Here is an 18,133-nt window from a genome sequence, read left to right on the forward strand (position 1 = left end):
AGAGCTTCTTCTTCTCAAGCACTCGCTTCTTCTCAGAGAGCTTCTTCTTCTCAAGCACTCGTTTCTTCTCGGAGAGCTTCTTCTTCTCAAACGGCTATCTCGTCTCAAGCACTTGTTCCCTCTCGGAGAGCTTCTTCTTCTCAAACGGCTGTCTCTTCTCAAGCACTTGTTCCCTCTCGGAGAGCTTCTTCTTCTCAAACAGCTGCTTCTTCTCAAGCACTCGTTTCTTCTCGGAGAACTTCTTCTTCTCGGAGAGCTTCTGCTTCTCAAACAGCTGCTGCTTTTCAAGAACTCGTTTCTTCTCGGAGAGCTTCTTCTCGGAGAGCTTCTTCTTCTCAAACAGCTGCTTCTTCTCAAGCACTTGCATCTTCTCGGAGAGTTTCTTCTTCTCAAACGGCTGTCTCTTCTCAAGCACTCGCTTCTTCTCGGAGAGCCTCTTCTTCTTCTCAAGCAGCTGCTTCATCCCAAAACGTTCCATCTCGAGAGAGTAGCTCCTATGCAGCACTAGCTCTGCACAGAGCACGCCAAAGGAGGCTTGCTGCGGAGGCTACCATCCAATTGCATGCTTCGCAGTCAACTACTTCCCAATACTCTACAAACATCGCGCAGCGTTTCTCTTCACAGCCGGCATATCCCCACAATTTCTCAACTCCTTACTCTTCAAACTATCACGAACAGACTCCGACACCGTTGCAGTCGCCATTTGCATACCAACAGGTTCCTGGCGGTCTTTCTGAACTCGGTAGTTTTCCATATGCTCAAGAGGGCGCCCGCACTTATGGACACGCGGCAAACACAACAATGAACTCGGGCAACGTACGCTCAGAAATTGCAGCTCCAGAGTATCATGCTCTGTATGGAGCCCAAATGCAGCATGGCGACCCAGGATCTCAACAACCACACAGAATGATTACGCCATACTCTCCCACTCATCCAGACACCTCAGCATGGTACAATGGAGACCCTGAATCCTGGGCGTTACACAATGGAGATTCCAACCCATGGGCATGGCATAATGTAGACTCCAACCCCTCGACATGGCAGAATGGAGACCCCGAATCCTGGGCATTACACCATGGGGGTCGATCGCAGCCATATCCCCCTTCGCATTCTCAGGGGCAGGGCAACGAGCCTTACGCGTCTCACACAGATGAATTAACCATCTTCGGAGCTTACGGCGCCCGTCCCCCTTCTCAAAATGGACAAGCCATGAGAATGAGTCTCGAAGATCAATCAGAGATTCAAGAGGTCTCCCGCGAGGCCTGGCAAGCGGCTAACGAGGTGAGCACTGAACGTAGAGCCAGGTCGAGAGCCAGGTCCATGGCTCAAACGAACCAGCAAACTGCAACCCAGCGACTTGCAAGTTTCACGTCTACCCTCCCGGTACTTGAACCACGAATCCGAATGCTGATACCGGTATGTATCTCAGGGCGGTCGTTGATGCCGCCGCCAATGCAGGCACTTGAGACGGCATTCCAGGTACAGGAGCCCGTACTTGTGGAGGGCCGAGAGGTCAGCGTTGTGGAGGGCCAGCATGAGAAATAATGTGTGTTTGATTTTGAGGATGGATTTTCCGTTAATGTAATTAGGTAGCCAGAAGTACAAGTCCTACATCCATCAGATGACAGTTTACTTTACATTCACTCTTACCTTGTCTCCGTCTTGTGAAATCCCCATCAAGCGGTCAGCAACGGACACGCCTTTGTGAAAGGTATCAATTAGTCCCCAGTATTCGTCCCCGGCTAGTTGAGGGATCAGAGCCTAGGCTACGACGAACAAATTAGGAAATCCGCGATGCCCTAGTAAGGGACCCATTCGATCTACCGTGGAATATCGTTCGGCATTGTTTATGCGACCCAATCACACATACCCGCTAAAAGACGCGGTCGCTGAGCCAAGCATCTTGTTCCATAAACTTAGCTGTACGTTCTTGGCTTCCCCTCACGACACCTGTATACTAATGGCGTCAGATGATTTAGTGTTGCACGATGTAACCCGGCCAGCATATCCTCGCCTTGGAGGAGAAGAAAGAAATCCTCACCACTTGTCCACCGCCGCTAAATGGCCGTACCATCCGTTGCAACATTTGCTCAGGGCAGTGTCTCATCCAGGGACCCCCCCATATATCTACGATGGCGGGTAATGAGGACGTCTGACAAGTCCTACCAAGAAGTAATTAAGCTTAACGATATATATGGAGATTTGCTAGATTTCGCATTGAGGGTGGGAATAAGAAGAGGGGACACGACAGAGAGGGATCTGAGATTCTTCTCCGCATTGATCGGCATTCGAGGCTCCGCTTCTTCCAATGTCATGATGTTCGTCCGGAGCCAACACTTGTTGCTGAGGAGGTTGAGAACCATGCAATCCTACGAGCAGTTAGGCCATGTTCAATGTATGTACATGCTGAATCCTGGTCTTCTCGCTGCTCGCTCTTACATAGGCTACTGGGACCAATTCGCATCTGCATCCCCACACCGGCCGTCACTATGAGGTAGAGAGACGGGCGTCTGCGCGTAGGACAACAGGCCGCCATTCGCATGCAGCGTATCCTTGACCCGGGTGGCATAAGAAATGGAAAAGAGGGGAAAGTGATGAGCTTGATGCAAGGGGGGGTTACGTTGAAGACATTTTGAGTATTTATAGGCGCGAGTCTTCTCTCGTCCTGGTGGAAAAAACAAAGGGAGGAAGCATGTCTCAGGGTTGATCTTTCACTTTGAGCTTCTCCATCCATTCATACCCAGGCTTGCGGCCACTTTGTTTATCCGCAAAAGAAATCTGGACAGAAAGACACCGCGTCCGTGATGATTCTGTCCCCAGCAGGCCTTGTCGCTCTTGCGAGTTGCCTCAGCACTGCTGTTGCGCAGGGCAGCCAGCCGGTCCCCTACAAAGTCCAGACACCGCCTCTTGATACGGAGTGGACGTACAAAGTCGGCACCGATCCATGGCCAGAATATCCCCGGCCACAGCTTCAGCGCGATAGCTGGCAAAGCCTCAATGGCATCTGGACATTCCAGCCTGCCAGCCCTGGAGCCGACGCGGGCAGTCCTCCCCAAGGCAAGCTCCAGCGCGAGGTGCTCGTGCCGTCATGCGTTGAGAGCGCACTTTCGGGGCTTCAGACGCTAAACGTAACTGATATGTGGTTCGCGACCAGCTTCAAGACACCCAAAGGCTGGAATGGCCAGAATGTCATTCTCAACTTTGAAGCAGTCGACTATCAGGCGACGGTGTTTGTGAATGGTGTCAAGGCCGGGAATAACACTGGAGGATACTTCCGCTTCGGATTAGATATCACCAAGCTCCTCAAAGACGGAGACAACAGCTTGTAAGTCAAACCATCGGCCTTTTAATTAGGTAGATGCTAATCCGATGGAAGAACTGTCTTTGTTCACGATCCCACGGATCTGGATGTCATCCCAATTGGAAAGCAGACGCGAAACCCTAGTCACATCTTTTACAGATCTTGCTCTGGTATATGGCAATCCGTATGGTTGGAGAGCGTGCCTGCAAATCACATCACTGCGCTTGATGTCGCTGCTGGCATGGATGGCACAGGTATGAAGCCACCAAAATCGCTGCTCTTTGGATTTCTTCTGCAGACATTTGAAGATGAAGTGCCCAGCTAACCTCGATCGATAGTCACCGTGACGGTTCACAGCTCAGGCAAGCAGGGTGTCTCGGCCAAGGTGTCAGTCATCGGCCAAAACGGTCGCGCCGTTGCGTCGCAGAGCGGGCCTTCAGACAAGGAGTTTACTTTCAAGGTCAAGCAACCAAAGCTGTGGTCTCCATCGTCTCCAACTCTGTATAACCTGACAGTGACACTGGGTGATGACGAAGTATCCAGCTACACCGGCTTCCGCTCAATCACGAGCGGCAAGGTCAAGGGAGTTCAAAGGCCACTGCTAAACGGGCAATTCACCTTTATCTTTGGCACGCTCGATCAAGGTTTCTGGCCTGACGGACTCTATGCGCCTCCCAACAGAGAAGCCATGGTGTATGATCTGAAGATGCTCAAAAGCCTTGGTTTCAACGCCGTCCGAAAGCATGTAAGTGGTTGCGCTTTTACCCATCACCATGCGTTCTCGACTGGATGAAGGATGAATACTAAACCGAGATGCCTCCAGATCAAAGTTGAACCTGACCTGTTCTACCGGGCTTGTGACGAACTGGGCCTGATGGTCATCCAAGATATGCCCAGCCTTGTGGCCGATGGCAGTCGACCACCCAATCCAGCCCAGCAAGCCGAGTTTCAGCGCCAGCTCGAAGTTCTTATTCATGAGCATAAGAATTATCCATCAATTGTGACTTGGGTTCGTTTTTTTCTCTGCAGTTAATTATAAGTATTTGTAATGCGAGCTGACATGAAAATGTGCAGGTCATCTATAACGAAGGATGGGGACAGCTCCCGGGTCCTCCGTATCCCGAGGCGGCCCTCGTAGATGTAGTCCGCAGCATCGACCCCACAAGAATAATTGACGCCACGACAGGTTGGAATGATCATGGCAGCGGTGACTTTTCTGTAAGTTGATTGCCAATTAATTGAGTCTTTTGTTGATGAAGGCGAAGACGAAGAATTGGAGAGTGTTGTGGACTAATCGTTGATGTGTAGGACAACCATCACTACGCCAACCCGCAATGTGGCACGCCCTTTTACTCCACGCCGTCCAGACCATATGACCCCAGTCGCATTGGATTCCAGGGCGAATGGGGCGGCATTGGTCATAACGTGTCGATTGAGCAGTAAGTTTTGGTTCTTCTCTTTGTCCCTCCCATGGACCCATTGGCCATCAGATAGAATCACGACTAACACGATAATCAGTCTTTGGAATGTCCAAGAGGCAATCAACACCATCAACCAGACTTATGAAGTCAACGCTGACCTCACTTCCTACAACTATCGGGCCAGCCTCTTGTTCAGCGAGTTCCGCGACCAGGTAGAGCGATATGCTTGTAGCGGCGGCATCTGGACACAGACGACCGATGTCGAAGGCGAAGTCAACGGCTTGCTGACGTACGACCGACGTCTTCTTAGGCCAAACGCGAACCAGTGGAAGAAGGACATTAAGAGTCTGTATACGGCGGCAGCTGGAAGGCGATGATTGATTGATGCAGATTCCAAGCCAATAGCTCGAATAGAGCGTGTTAATGAGTGGAATTAACGAACTCGTTAGTTGGTTATTGCCTTGGGCACCATGAGTCTTTTTTTTTTGATTCGTAAGAAATAACATACGAGTCTCTGCTTCTTCGTCGTGAAACTTGCATATACTCGAATTTGAAGCAATCAATTACTGTTGTTGGAATTATGATGCGCAATGGCCCAGCTGTTCAGGGTAGGAAATCAAAGAGCTGGGAACAACCAGGTGATGCCATTTTGCAGACGTCTGCGACGCAATGAATGAATTATTATCCAGAAATTGTATTCACACCCAAGACAAATAAATTGACAGATGGTACCTGGTAAGTGATGTATTTCGTGACATCTTCCTTCTTTAGCTCGCTTCAGAACAAGTTGATGCAGCAGTTGCCGCCACTTAGCGAATACTGACTGTCTCGCCAATCTCGCCAAATTCACCCCACCTGCCACATTCAACAGCCAACAAAAAAGACTGATTACAGACTTTGCTTTAGTCTCAGAGAGGACTAGGCCAATTGCAATCGAATTGCTCCAAAGCCGGAATTTTCAACTTCCCCACCATCCCGCAATCGTATTCGGACCCCTGGCCGCTAGGCAGCTTTGGACCACCTTTGCAGCCCAGAAAAACCACCAAAGGACCAGTTCATCGTTCCATAATCATGTGATAGAGCTCCTTTTCCTTCATGTTCGTCATGTCATGAGCAAGGGACTGGGCACATCATTGTGGTTATCAGCTTGATTTTGGTCCTCGCGGATTGGTCAATTGCGGCGCCGTCGTTTTTTCTCTTCCCTTTTCTCTACTTCAATCTCACTCTCTTCGCCTTTTTTGGCTTGTGACAGCCAGTTCAGTCACTGCTCTTTTTTTTTCTACTATTTATAACGAGCCACGAAGAACGAAAGAACGAATAAATACCCTCGACGAGCGATAGACGACTTCTTCTTCATCTTCTTCTTCTTCTTCTTCGATAGAGAGTCTTTTTCATTAGTGCTTCCAATTGCCTCAACTGCTCTTCGACACACCCCTCTCTAGGATCGAAAACTACGTTTGATTAATTCGCAACCACCCGCTCTATTCTCCCCCCATGTCGGAAACAATGACATCCTCACACACCTATGCGCGCGAGCGGCGCGATCGCTACCACGAAGCAGACGTCGTCGTCGTCGGTGCCGGCATCTTTGGCTGCGCTGCCGCCTACGCGCTCGCCAACCAGGGCCGCTCCGTGCTTCTCCTGGAGCGGTGGATGCACGAGCCCGACCGGATCGTGGGCGAACTCCTCCAGCCCGGTGGCCTGGCAGCGCTGAAGAAGCTGGGCCTGGGCCACTGCGTCGAGGGCATCGACGCCATCCCCTGCTACGGCTACAACGTCATCTACCACGGAGAGCCCTGCGCCATTCCGTACCCCAGGCTCAACGAAAAGGGCGAGGTCACACATGCCTGGAGCGGCAGAGGGACAGAGGGCGAGAAGCAGCAGGGATGCGGATTCCACCACGGCAAATTCATCACGCAGCTGCGAAAGGCCTGCCTGGGGCACAAGAACATCACAGTGGTCGAGACCGAGGTTGTCAAGACGATCCGGGGCGAGTTCGAAGACCAGATCCTGGGCGTGGAGTCGCGCACCACGGTGGACAAGGAGGCCAACGAGAAGAAGAACGACTTCTTCTTCGGCAAGCTGACCATTGTGGCCGACGGCTACGACTCCAAGTTCCGCAAGCAGGTGCTCGAGACCAAGCCCGTCGTCAAGAGCAAGTTCTACGCCCTCGAGCTGGTCGACACGGTCCTGCCCACGCCGCTGCACGGCCACGTCATCATCGGCAACGCCTACCCCATCCTGCTGTACCAGATCGGCACCCACGAGACGCGCGCGCTCTTTGACGTGCCGCAGAACATCCCCGAGGCGTCGGTCGAGGCCGGCGGCGTGCGCGGCTACATCAAGAAGCACGCCATCCCGGCCCTGCCCGCGTCGGTGCGCCCAGCCGCCGAAAAGGCCCTCGCCGACGGCAAGATCCCGCGCAGCATGCCCAACAGCTGGCTGCCCGCCGTGCCGCAGACGCCCAACGGGCTCGTCGTGCTCGGCGACGCCCTCAACATGCGGCACCCGCTGACGGGCGGCGGCATGACCGTGGCCTTCAACGACGCCGTGCTGCTGGCCGAGCTGCTGCACCCCGAGCGCGTGCCCAACCTCGACGACGCAAAGGCCATCCGCGACGCCATGCACAAGCTGTACTGGCGCCGCAAGAACTTCACCAGCATCATCAACACGCTCGCCCAGGCGCTGTACTCGCTCTTCGCCGCAAACGACCGCCAGCTGCGCGCCCTGCAGATGGGCTGCTTCGAGTACTTCCGCCGCGGCTGGACCGACGGCCCGGCTGGCCTGCTCGGCGGCATCATCCAGCGGCCCCTGGTGCTGGCGTACCACTTCTTCTACGTCGCCTTTGTGGCCATCTGGATGAACGCCTGCAACGTCATTGGCGGCCCGCTGGGCTTCTGGAAGCTGCCGCTGGCGATACTGGACGCCGTGCTCATCTTGTGGAAGGCGTGTATTGTCTTTTTGCCCGTCATCTGGCGTGAAGGATTTCAGTAAAGCGAATCAAAAAGAGGTTTAGGGCGTCTTTTTTTTCTTTGATATACTCCATCTCTTTTTGCTTTTTGCATACAAAAAGAAAGAAAGTCCTCAATACCCTGATTTCTTCTTTACTGTTTTATTTTCACCCCATTGGCAATGAAAGCGGGTTTGATTTTATAACCTCTCTCTTTAATGTACCGGTAGGCGTTGGCTTTGGAATAAGCAACAAAAACCATGTATTTTCACGCAGTTATGGCTAGTTAAAAAAGATGTCAAAGACTCCAAGTAATGTTAATAGCACTCAGAATTATATAAACAGAGACAGGTTATCTCTTGTTATTCGTGTTTCCATTGTAAATGGCCCAGTACCTAGCTTGCCTGCTTATGATGGAATCAGAGCCCAGCTTTACTCTTCCACACCTATGTGGCGTGGTTTATATATATATATGGCGTCTATAAAGACCCGCTGGCCTTTTATTTATATGACTTGACTTCCATTCTTTCCACATCTCTCTCTCTCTCGTCCTTGTCGATTTAGTGGCTTCAAGTAAGGCGTCTCCTATACACGCCCATCATCCAACACGCCCTCAACACAAACAGTCCAATGGCCATCTTGATGCTGTCCTGGATAACATTCAACTTGCTGCCGCCAACCTCGTGCCACTCAATGGGCACCTCGGCGACTTTAATGCCGGGGCTGGTCCCGATGACGCTGCCGTCGCTGCCCAGGACGGGCGTCGCGGGCGCCGACTCGGCGAGCATCAGCATCTCAATGTCGAAGATCCAGCCCTCGGCATGCATGTACGGGACAATGTGCGGCAGCGCGGCGCGCGTAAAGAGCTTGAAGCCGCACTGCGTATCGCGGATCCGGGACGTGGCAGGGGGGGTGAGGATGGTGAGCACGAGGTGGAACGAGCGCATGAGAAAGTTTCGAAGAGCAGAGCGCTGAAGGGGAGAGGAAGAAGAAAGAGAGGCATTAGCTAAAGAATGGAGAGAGTTTGTGTGATTTAATAGGTTTTTTTTAACTTACCTTGACCACCGCCTCGCTGCCAACGAGATGGGCTCGGCTGCCAATAGCAACGCCTCGGCGAGAACCATCAACAACCTCTTCGACGCCCTCAATCAGCTTCGCTACATCGCTAAACCGTGACGCGCCGTCTGCATCGGCAAAGAGCGCATATTCGCCGCGGACATGACGAAAGCCATGCGTGACGCCGCCGCCCTTGCCCCGGTTCTTGGCCAAGGACACGACTCGCAGCACATCATCCAGGCCGTTCTTCTGCGCGAAATCGAGCACCACATCGACCGTCTTGTCGCGGCTGCCGTCGTTGACAATGATGATTTCGTAACCGCTGAGGCTTTGGTCTTTTGCACCAATAGCGCCAGCAGCGCCTTGCACATGCCGCTTCTTGGCTGTCGGCGAGAGAGGGTTCTTGGTAGCAGCAGTGGTGCGTCCAAAGTGCTTGTCCAGGTACTCGACGGCCTCTTCCAGCGTGGGAATCACACGCTCCTCTTCATTGTACGCGGGGAACACGACGCTGAGGAGGAGCTCCGGGGGCTCAATGGAGCCGATGTCAGGCGTAGGATTTGCTTCGTCTGAGCGAGGGCGCTGCTCGCTGAGGTGGCGCTCGGCGAGCCATCGGTCGTACCAGCAGGGGAGAGGGCGAGGAGTCGTCTTGCCGGAAGGGCTGCTGGTGATGTATGTCTTTTCAGAGGAGAGGACGGGGCGAGGCTTGGAGGTCTTTTTCAGAGGAGAGGACGGGGCGAGGCTTGGAGGCGACGAGGTGGAGGAGGATGAAGAGCTGTGGTAGGTTTCAAGTTAGCTGTGGCAGTCGATTGAGTCATGTTTATCTTGGTTACTTACGGCAACGAGCCCGAATAGAATCAGGGCGAGGAACAGGCCGAGCAAGATGGGAACTGGAGTCGCCTTGATCCATTCCCACAGCGGCGCCGGGAGCTCCAGCAAGGCTGTCGCGACGCCCATTTTTGTATGCGACGAGGGTATGAGGCCAGATGGGGAATAGAATCAAATCAATCGGGGGTTGTAGAATATATTGCACAATGAAGAAGGAAAGAGAAGAAGAAACGAAACGAACAACAGAAGAAAAGGAAAAAAAGGAAAAACAAAGTGAAACGAATGTGAAATTGCGCAAAAGGTGCCAGATGCCAGATGCCAGATCAAGGGTTCGCTGACACCTGGCGAATGGCTGATGACGAGGTGTCGCAGCTTTGCTACAGCGAGCTGCTGCTATTAATATGCCAGGCACTAAGAAACAGGGGACTTCAGCGCAGTGAGGCCACAGTTTCGCGATTCCCACGCAAGGCTGGCCAATCACGAGCAGCGGGCTCGGCGGCCGTTCAGTGGGGGCGCTGCCACTAATTTCAGGTGCTGTAGCGTCCATGCGCTATCCAACCTCGAATATAGGGCTCAAGTGCTGTGATGGTTAGATTGATACACGGATTAAGATTTTGGTTGGATAATCAAATATAAATTGCTAAAGAATATTGCCATGTTTAGCGAGCGAGAATAGTCAAGAAAGATGTTGGGGAAAAAAAGAGAGAAGAGGAACGAAAGCAACATTTGAAGTCTCCAATTAACCAAGCCCAATGTATAAACACCAACTGAGTCAACAAGCATATCCAACAGATGATAAGGAAATGAAATATAACCAAAAGCGATCCAGTGCCATTTATATAAGCATGTAGAAGTTGTGTATCCATGCTCTCTATTTTATCGAGAGAGAAAAAAGAAACCCGATTTTTCATTCCATCATAACGAGTGATCCTCCTCTTCTTCATGTCACCCAGCATTCCTCGCAATGTTGGTGAAGCCCGAAAGGCGTAAGCAGCTCTCCCATACCAAGAATACTGCTAAAAATTCCCGCCGCAAGCATATTAAGAGCAGCAATAATGAAAAGTCTCTAAAGAAAGTAAAAGCAAAAAAATTCAAGTGCCGTACATTCCCTCTTCTTTTATATCCAAACACTGATTACCCGAGAGTGGGTAAGGAGTGAAAACAGTCGGAGTGAGGGTGTGCCATTTCCAAACGCAATGCAAGAGACAAGTAGTATGACAATACCGAAATTAACAAACGAGTAGATGAACATTGCTGAGTTGTAGACGGAAAAAAGCCTCCCGGCTTATACAGTGATGGGTTGAGCTTTTGACCTGGCCCAGCGAGATTTCTTGGGAATCTTGGTCCCGCTCTTGGAAAATCTGCTAGACTTCTTGGTAGGTGTAGGCTCGGGGATCGAGTCCGCCTCTGGGAAGACGTTGATAACAATGGACTGTTGCTTAGCCTTGGGAGCAGAAACGGGAGCAGATGTAGGCGCAAGAGTAGAGACGGGAGAAAGGGTAGAGGCAAGGTCGAAAACAGACTGGGGTTGGGGTCCTTCCGCAGGCTCTTCCGCAGACTCCTCTGCCGGCTTCTCAGTGACCAACTTCTTGGGCCCAGATTGGATTCGCCCCCCCTCCTGTGACTTGAACTACCTTGACTGTCTTTTGCTCCTTGGAAAGCTTTCCAGAGTTGACTACATGTACCTTCAGCTCCTTCAGCTCCTGCTGCTCTGGGGAAGGGCTGCCGTCAATTGAAGGCAGGACGGATGTAGAGATGAGGGTGGCTGCAGAGGTGTTGAGGCTGGTGTTGAGAGAGCCAGGGAAAGACGTTTCGGATCTCTGCCGATGCTGCGGGTTCAGAAAGTCACCTTGCGGGTGGGATGTGATGCGTAGGACGGGAGCAGGTGAGTGGACAATGGGTGCAATGGAGCCAAAGTTCCTCATGGACGGGGGAGGCCGAGAGTCTCGGGCAGCCGCCTTGGTCGAGTTGGCCATGGCGATCCGGCCAATTGCAGAATCTGATGTGCGCCGGCTGCCTACCCGCGGTCGACGAGGAGCCATCTCGGCACCGGTGGGAGGCTGCACAACGGGAGGGCGATTGAGCCTCATCTCGAGGTCATCTTGAGAACTCGTAGAGCCGCTGGAGCTCTCTGATTCTTCTAGGAGTCGGGAGAGGCTGGTTAGCATCCGGTGAATCAAGATTTGCAGACGCTGACACTGAGGAAGAAGAAGAAGACGGCGACGACAAACCTTGTGAGGATGTTGGGCTGGTCCTGGAAGTATTATAACCAGACCCTCTGACAGCTTCCTTTCCCTTGGTCGACGCAGCATAGGCCGCAAACTGCGACCCAACATCAGGCATTGAGCTGGCCGTGGTTCGGCTGTGGGTTGATGTATAAGGCGAGACGCCCGTGTAGCTGTATGCTCGGGGCAGGCGCACCATGGGGGTGGCGGCGTTGTCCGTAGGGTATGAGACGTGGGACAAGCCGCTGCCAACACGAGGCATGCCGGGCATGTTCATGTTCATGCTGTGGCTGGAAGAAGCAGCCATGGCACTCCTCCGGCGGTTCTGCTCCTGGATCTTCTGGCGATCGTCTTCTCTCCAGCTGGGCGGCGCACTGGCAATGGCGTCGGCGGCGGCATGTTTGGGAACGTGCCGGTAGGGAGTCTTTGTCTCCTCCTCCTTCTCCTGTTGAGCAAGCTTGGCATTGTGCTCTTTGGCCTGCTGGCGGCTCTTCTTCAAGCGCGAGAAGATGGACATTGTTGCTTCTTTTGTCTCCTTTGGAGCGTTTTCCCTTCGGTCTTTGGCAGCTGAAGGCGGGAAGAAGGCCGATTTCAGCGTCACCAGATCCGATCCTATCGAGTTATACCAAGCAGTACGATAACCAGGGTATAGTAGAATAAGCTAACAGGGTGTAAAGGGTGGCTCCGCTCAGTAAGCTTCGGGAGAGGGGAGCAATGCAAAAAAGCAGATGATGTGCTGAAAGATGATGCAGATGTAGCTTATCAATGCCCGATGGTATATGTAGAAGTCGCGGTAGTAGGTAGTGGGAAGGAGAGGAAGGCTATAGAGATATAAGCCGAAGCGAGAGGTGTCTGCTTTATACAAATGTCCGGCAAGCCTCGATACGCTCGTTATGGATGGTTTACTTGTAAGTGAGTGGGTGTGGATCGGATCAGATGCGAGGGATGAGGAAAGCCTGGTTCGGAATCGAAGTGAGACACGCCCGGAGCAATCAGGTCGGTGTCGTGACCTATTTTAGAGCTTGGATCTAGCTCGTGATGGCTGATTTCAGCTTCAGTAAGGCAAGCCCAAGGAGAGCGAATAAGAGGAGTCGTGAACGGGAACGATGACGAAGTATGAGAAGGAGGAAGAAAAGCCGATCAGAGAGTTATGAAGTGGTAAAGTAAAGAAACAAAAGCTGAGGAGAGAATAGAGCACAAAAATATGAATACGAAGAAGAAAAAAAAAAAGGACCGGCAAGCTGAATAATAGCGGCAGCTCAGAGCTGGGAATCTTGCTTGCGGATCGCCGGAATTAACAGATGGAGAAGAGCGCGCACAGTGAGAAACATATAGAGCGAGAATAGAGTAGATGGGGGCGAGGATTGGCTGCGCTTAAGACGAAAAGCAATGCAGGGAAAATGGCAAATGGACCAATTTGGGGGGGAAAAGGGAATTGGAGATGCCGGAATGCAGATGCAGGAATAGTTGCACTTTTGCGCTCTAGGCGGCCAGCTGAAATATGAGATGGCATGACATGGACATGGACCTGGCTGGACCTGGACATACCGGTGAAAGTAGTAGTACTTGCATGTACGAGCACAGCTAGATATGCACCCTGTCGGTTTAGCCTGGCCCGTATCTGTATGTACTTGGATCCTCGAGAGATAGGAGGGCCAGAGGCAGATTGGGGGATGCGATAGGCCTGGACGCTTCGCCCGAGGGTGGCTTTTGCTCGCCTGCAACGGGGGCGTAAATGGTTGGCCTGCAGAAGGCAGATGCGGCTGACTCGAGGGATGCGGTGCAACGAGCTGCGTGGTAAGACTCGGTGGCACACACGTGGACCGGAGGAGGCTGTACGGGAGGGAGAGAGGGAAAGGTACCGGTACTTATAACCAGGCCAAACGGAGCAGCTTTTGGTCTGCCTATCTTGGCATATCTCTCTGCAAGCAACGGCTTGTTGTTTCTTGCTGCTAGCAGAGAGTCAATATGGCAAGATATCATGTCTCACCTCGGACAATGGCCTCATTGTTCCACCTGTGAAACTTTGTGCCAGCAAAGGCAATGCATAGGTAAGAAATGACACATTTGATCCAATTTTGACAACATCAGAGAGAGAGAGACGTCTCTCCCATCGTACCGTATCTGTACCGTCATTGCACATCTCCCAGCAGATGGTACTCCGTACCACTACTGCAAACATGGGTCCCCTCTCCAGTTGCAGTTCCAGTTCCAGTTACCGTCACCGTCATGGCGGCAGCAGCCCGCGGACAAAGGAGCTGGGACCGTCAGAGTGCGCTAAAATAACTCCCCGCGCAGGAAACAAAGTTGAGCGTCGACAGAAAGCGGACGATTCGATCCCACTAAGCACCAGACGTAAACATAGTTGCGGGTACCTGATGGGCGGTGGGTTGGTGCCGTAACCTTATAGCCCACTCACAGGGCCAGCAGCTCCCCAAGTTATTGAAAATCAATCAATAATCCTGTAGGCGGAAATCAATATTACCACCACCGCCACGGACAGAAGTGGCCGCCACTCTCCATCCAGCGACGGCATTGGGACAAGGTGTTGTGCGTATTTTGTTCCCTTGTACTCGTGTACCTGAGGCATCATGTATTTGTGCCTATGATGACTTATACCGTCAATGACGAGCCGGCGAGTCGAGGAAACGGTCGGCGGCGCGGGATTCTGCCTGTGTCCGCCAAACAGCAACACGAGGCCAAGGAGAGTCCAATGCAAAAGAGAAAGCATCGCCACCACCTAGTTCGCTCCTCTCCCTCATCGCCATGCCATGTTGCGCCCTACAGAGCACATCTGACCGTGGCAACGCGATCCCCCCCTCTGCTTGTGTTTGTCATCTTGCTAGAGCCAAGAACGTCTTTTCCAAGGTTCGACTACCAGTAGCTGCTCCAGTCATCTCTGACATGCTGCTCAACAATCAGGAGAAACGGAAACTCTATTTGGATCAAAACGTAATCACGCTCGGTTTGTGTGCCGTGCCGCTGTCCGTTATCTCACGTTTCTGCCCCCCTCTTCTTGCGCTGGGGGAACTGTTGTCTGCCACCCTATCGTCTAGCTCCTCGTTGCCCGCAGCACGCGTGCGGCAAATCAGCGTCGGCAGCAGCCATATGGACCATGGTGACGCCGAACAGCTGCTCCTCTGATCTGCCCAAAAAACAAGGTCGACCCCGGAGCCCGGCTGCAGCAAATGCTCGTATTCTGCCCACGGACCCCCCCTCCAACAACTCACGCAAGGGCTGCTTTGCACCAAGTACGGGAACCTGCGCGCGGGCCTGGTGCCTGAAAAGAGACGAGAGTCTGCTAGCACTACGCCGAGCCCATCAACCCATCTGCTAGGCCGCTGACTGGGAGTTCGGGTGGCGGCTTTGCTTGGCTCAAATGCCGCTCCGTTGGTGGAGAATCGAGGGCATCAAGGTTTAGAGTGCCTGAACTCAAGGCCACCCAAGCCAGAGGTGCCACAGCCCCTGTCCCTGTCGTTTGCTGAGCGAAGTGGGCGGATACGGCGCCGCCAAAGTCCAGCCGCACGCACGCTAAAATAGAACGCATATAATGGCCTACAGCAGAGCCAGGACAGGCGGTGTTAGTAGGGGCAAATATCCAAGTAGAGAGAGACCGGTGACTAGTCTCTGAGCCCGAGCCCGAGTCCGAGCCCTAGCTCGACTGCTATACGACTTCATGCCATGCATCATACTGTAGCATGTATAGAATGCATATGCTGCTTGAAGTATTCTAATTGATTCCGGTGATGTAAAGAAAAAAGGAAGGAAAAGAAAGACAAGAGGAATGCCGAGGCACCGATCCCAAGGGCAGATACCTGATATCGAAGCCATAACTCGACTTACACGCTCGTGTGGGTGGTGAGATTACAGCCTGGCGCCATTGCTTTTTGATCTCGGTCAAGATTAGGGTTTCCCTAGGCTGTGATTATCACGCAGCCGCTCCTCTCTCATCTTTACAGCCAATGCTCATAGTTGCCGAATCCCTCGCCTGCCTTCCTATCGGAACACGGCTCCCAATCCGTACGTGGTGGATCTTGGCCAGCAAAAAATGGGCCTTGCATGCGAGGAGAGCGAACGGGCTGAGAAGCCAAGGAAAGACAAGAACCAGGCAGTGCCGCGATGCCGCTTCCATTTCGATAAGGCGAAGATCATGGCGGGCCCATTGGACGGGGGGGATTAGGAGATTCCCGGGCAGCATCCTCTATCACGACGCCACAGCCAACGTGGCAGATCTCTCGACCAGGACTGGAAATGACGCCTTGAAGCCCCAATTTAGAAGCGAGATAACAATGCAGTGCTAGTGTAGATATGCCGAAAGAAAGAGTACAGTAGGTACTGATATGAAGCGTACACTTGCAATGGGCTTTTCAAACAAGACTCGTATTAGTACCAAGTATTCTGTACTTGTCGAGACTCTCATGCGTCACAGAGCGCCTTGATCCGTATTCACATGTTGTACGAGTACGGCAGTGGCTGCCATGCTGTCATCTTGTTGTCAACTGCAGGCTACAATCGTATCTAGCATTTGCTAACAGCGTGGGCTAGATTGATTGTCATGTAAGTAAAAGAATTGCGGCTCAACTAAGCTGCAAGACGCGGGTTGTGAATTCGGAAGATTTTCCCAATTCGGCGTGTATATCAAGTCGATACTAATCCCGAATATCGGATATCAAACACTAGCAGTAGAATGATATTCTGCAATAAGCAGTAGTAGTAAGTAGTAAGCGCAGTTGTTGCTTGTACTTGTACCTCGCTTTTGTTGTCGATTCAAATCGCAAACGCCCAACACGTGTTCAGCGGAGAATGTCAGCCGTATGGTTGCATCGCAGGTGAACTAGAACTCAATCTATTAGACGACGTGGGCAGTTTAGATTTCCTGTATTTTCCAGTGTTCCAATGGCAGTCTTCTCGTGGTGCATGCACCATGCATATGTTCGACGTGGGAGCGGCTATCCGGACCGAAAATGGTTCCACAAACTCAAGCCTGCTATCTTTTCAAATTGTACTTGCATTGTACAGGGACTGAGAGATAAGGCGAAAGAGAGATAATGTATATATGCACACACCGAGCGTTGTCCATATCAGTACTCTTGCAAAGGCAAGTATCACAAGATAAGGAATATGTTTGGTGTTGCCGGACAAGCTATGCCGTTTCTGCGTATCTCTCTCTCTCTCGCTTCCTTTTTCTTATTGCCCTTTTCCACTTCCAAGGCTCTCCCTTTCACAAAGAGTTAGCACCTAGTACACTCGTACCAGAAAGATGCAAGGCTTGCGTCGGCGGCCCACAGCTCTTTCAAGCTATTGACACCCGCGTCAACCACGTTTGCGGGCCAGAACATAGTCGTAGGCACAGCGCGCAAAGCGAGCGCCCCCAATTCCCGTTTTGGCGACAGCAACAGCCAACTGCATATGCTAATAGCGATACTCCGTGGTGGTGCATAGATTTTAGTGCTGGTATAGGAGCACTAGCTCACCGTTCGTAGCTGAGAATCCGAAGACGTGGCCACGCTATAGTATGCAGGTGTAAACGGCAGCAAGGGTCGTCCACACCGGTTGACTGATACCGCATATCCCACGCCGGCCAGGGCTCAATTGTCATGAAGCCTCCCATTCCGTGATTTGAGCACACGGCTGTGATTTGGCGGCTCAAATGATGTAGGCGCTTGTACCCCTTGTATCACCCATCAATATGTGCACATGTTTCTTGAGTTGAAGGCACCGGCTTTGAGTGGGCAGGTAGAACGGCTCATGTTGCTTGGTCAACTCGTCACATTGTGAAGAACCACAGGTAGAAAGAGAGACAGTATGGGTTAACAAATCAACGAGGTCTAGAAGCTGCTAGCACCTACACATGGCGACGTGGTATTCGGATATTCAAGATGACTGTGCTCCATACTTGGGCAGACTTATTTGCCGCTCATAGCCCAATGGCTTATGCTATTAGAGACATGCATGATGGCTGGTCAAGTTGGCGTCGTCTGCCAGCTTTGTTGTGCCGTGTCTCACTCGAGAGACAGCAGGATAAGACAAAAGCGGTGATAATACGCGCTGTTTCTATATTGGGCACTCGAGCCAGCAGCAGGTGATTTGTAGGCAAAGCTGCCAAGCCAAGCAATTGGGCTGAACAAGGCAGACTTGAGAGTTGCCCTTACTGTTCCCCCAGCATTTTCTCGGTCGCTCACTCGGATGTCTGGAACCCAAGATTGCCTTGGCTGAGACAATTGCAATGGCGTCATATCCGCCGCAGTCATTTGTGTCTATTTTGGAGTTGCCAAGTGTGGAATGTTTTGTGGAAGCCTCTATCGACGCTTCTTGGTTATAAGACAGTTGACCAGTTTCAATTCCAAATGATTTG

The 18,133-nt window shown here is 52.1% G+C and overlaps 10 protein-coding genes across 10 annotated transcripts; 6 read left to right on the forward strand and 4 right to left on the reverse strand.

The window, feature by feature from the left end:
- Positions 1–94: 94 nt before the first annotated feature.
- On the reverse strand, positions 95–478 carry TrAtP1_002050 (uncharacterized protein; the record flags this gene model as incomplete). Its single annotated transcript, XM_014085628.2, has 1 exon — positions 95–478. The coding sequence occupies one exon, from the start codon at positions 476–478 to the stop codon at positions 95–97; it is 384 nt and encodes a 127-aa protein (XP_013941103.2).
- On the forward strand, positions 404–1,626 carry TrAtP1_002051 (uncharacterized protein). The gene has a single exon (XM_066111285.1). The coding sequence runs from the start codon at positions 802–804 to the stop codon at positions 1,543–1,545; it is 744 nt and encodes a 247-aa protein (XP_065967359.1). The 5' UTR covers positions 404–801; the 3' UTR covers positions 1,546–1,626.
- Positions 1,627–2,804: 1,178 nt separating this feature from the next.
- On the forward strand, positions 2,805–3,329 carry TrAtP1_002052 (uncharacterized protein; the record flags this gene model as incomplete). The annotated part of the gene is made up of 1 exon (XM_066111286.1): positions 2,805–3,329. The coding sequence occupies one exon, from the start codon at positions 2,805–2,807 to the stop codon at positions 3,327–3,329; it is 525 nt and encodes a 174-aa protein (XP_065967360.1).
- A 213-nt stretch (positions 3,330–3,542) lies between these two features.
- Positions 3,543–4,094, forward strand: TrAtP1_002053 (uncharacterized protein; the record flags this gene model as incomplete). Its single annotated transcript, XM_014085627.2, has 2 exons — positions 3,543–3,555; positions 3,640–4,094. The coding sequence occupies 2 exons, from the start codon at positions 3,543–3,545 to the stop codon at positions 4,092–4,094; spliced, it is 468 nt and encodes a 155-aa protein (XP_013941102.2).
- Positions 4,095–4,673: 579 nt separating this feature from the next.
- TrAtP1_002054 (uncharacterized protein) lies at positions 4,674–5,099 on the forward strand (the record flags this gene model as incomplete). Its single annotated transcript, XM_066111287.1, has 1 exon — positions 4,674–5,099. One exon carries the CDS (start codon positions 4,674–4,676, stop codon positions 5,097–5,099), a length of 426 nt encoding a protein of 141 aa, XP_065967361.1.
- A 1,129-nt stretch (positions 5,100–6,228) lies between these two features.
- On the forward strand, positions 6,229–7,716 carry TrAtP1_002055 (uncharacterized protein; the record flags this gene model as incomplete). Its single annotated transcript, XM_014085626.2, has 1 exon — positions 6,229–7,716. The coding sequence occupies one exon, from the start codon at positions 6,229–6,231 to the stop codon at positions 7,714–7,716; it is 1,488 nt and encodes a 495-aa protein (XP_013941101.2).
- Positions 7,717–8,241: 525 nt separating this feature from the next.
- Positions 8,242–8,619, reverse strand: TrAtP1_002056 (uncharacterized protein; the record flags this gene model as incomplete). The annotated part of the gene is made up of 1 exon (XM_066111288.1): positions 8,242–8,619. One exon carries the CDS (start codon positions 8,617–8,619, stop codon positions 8,242–8,244), a length of 378 nt encoding a protein of 125 aa, XP_065967362.1.
- A 283-nt stretch (positions 8,620–8,902) lies between these two features.
- TrAtP1_002057 (uncharacterized protein) lies at positions 8,903–9,298 on the forward strand (the record flags this gene model as incomplete). The annotated part of the gene is made up of 1 exon (XM_066111289.1): positions 8,903–9,298. One exon carries the CDS (start codon positions 8,903–8,905, stop codon positions 9,296–9,298), a length of 396 nt encoding a protein of 131 aa, XP_065967363.1.
- Positions 9,299–9,407: 109 nt separating this feature from the next.
- On the reverse strand, positions 9,408–9,682 carry TrAtP1_002058 (uncharacterized protein; the record flags this gene model as incomplete). The annotated part of the gene is made up of 2 exons (XM_014085625.2): positions 9,408–9,500; positions 9,563–9,682. 2 exons carry the CDS (start codon positions 9,680–9,682, stop codon positions 9,408–9,410), a joined length of 213 nt encoding a protein of 70 aa, XP_013941100.2.
- Positions 9,683–11,127: 1,445 nt separating this feature from the next.
- TrAtP1_002059 (uncharacterized protein) lies at positions 11,128–12,295 on the reverse strand (the record flags this gene model as incomplete). Its single annotated transcript, XM_014085167.2, has 2 exons — positions 11,128–11,693; positions 11,785–12,295. The coding sequence occupies 2 exons, from the start codon at positions 12,293–12,295 to the stop codon at positions 11,128–11,130; spliced, it is 1,077 nt and encodes a 358-aa protein (XP_013940642.2).
- Between the last annotated feature and the right edge of the window lie 5,838 nt (positions 12,296–18,133).

Source organism: Trichoderma atroviride, chromosome 1 (genome assembly GCF_020647795.1).
Source record: "Trichoderma atroviride chromosome 1, complete sequence".
Lineage (NCBI taxonomy): Eukaryota > Fungi > Ascomycota > Sordariomycetes > Hypocreales > Hypocreaceae > Trichoderma > Trichoderma atroviride.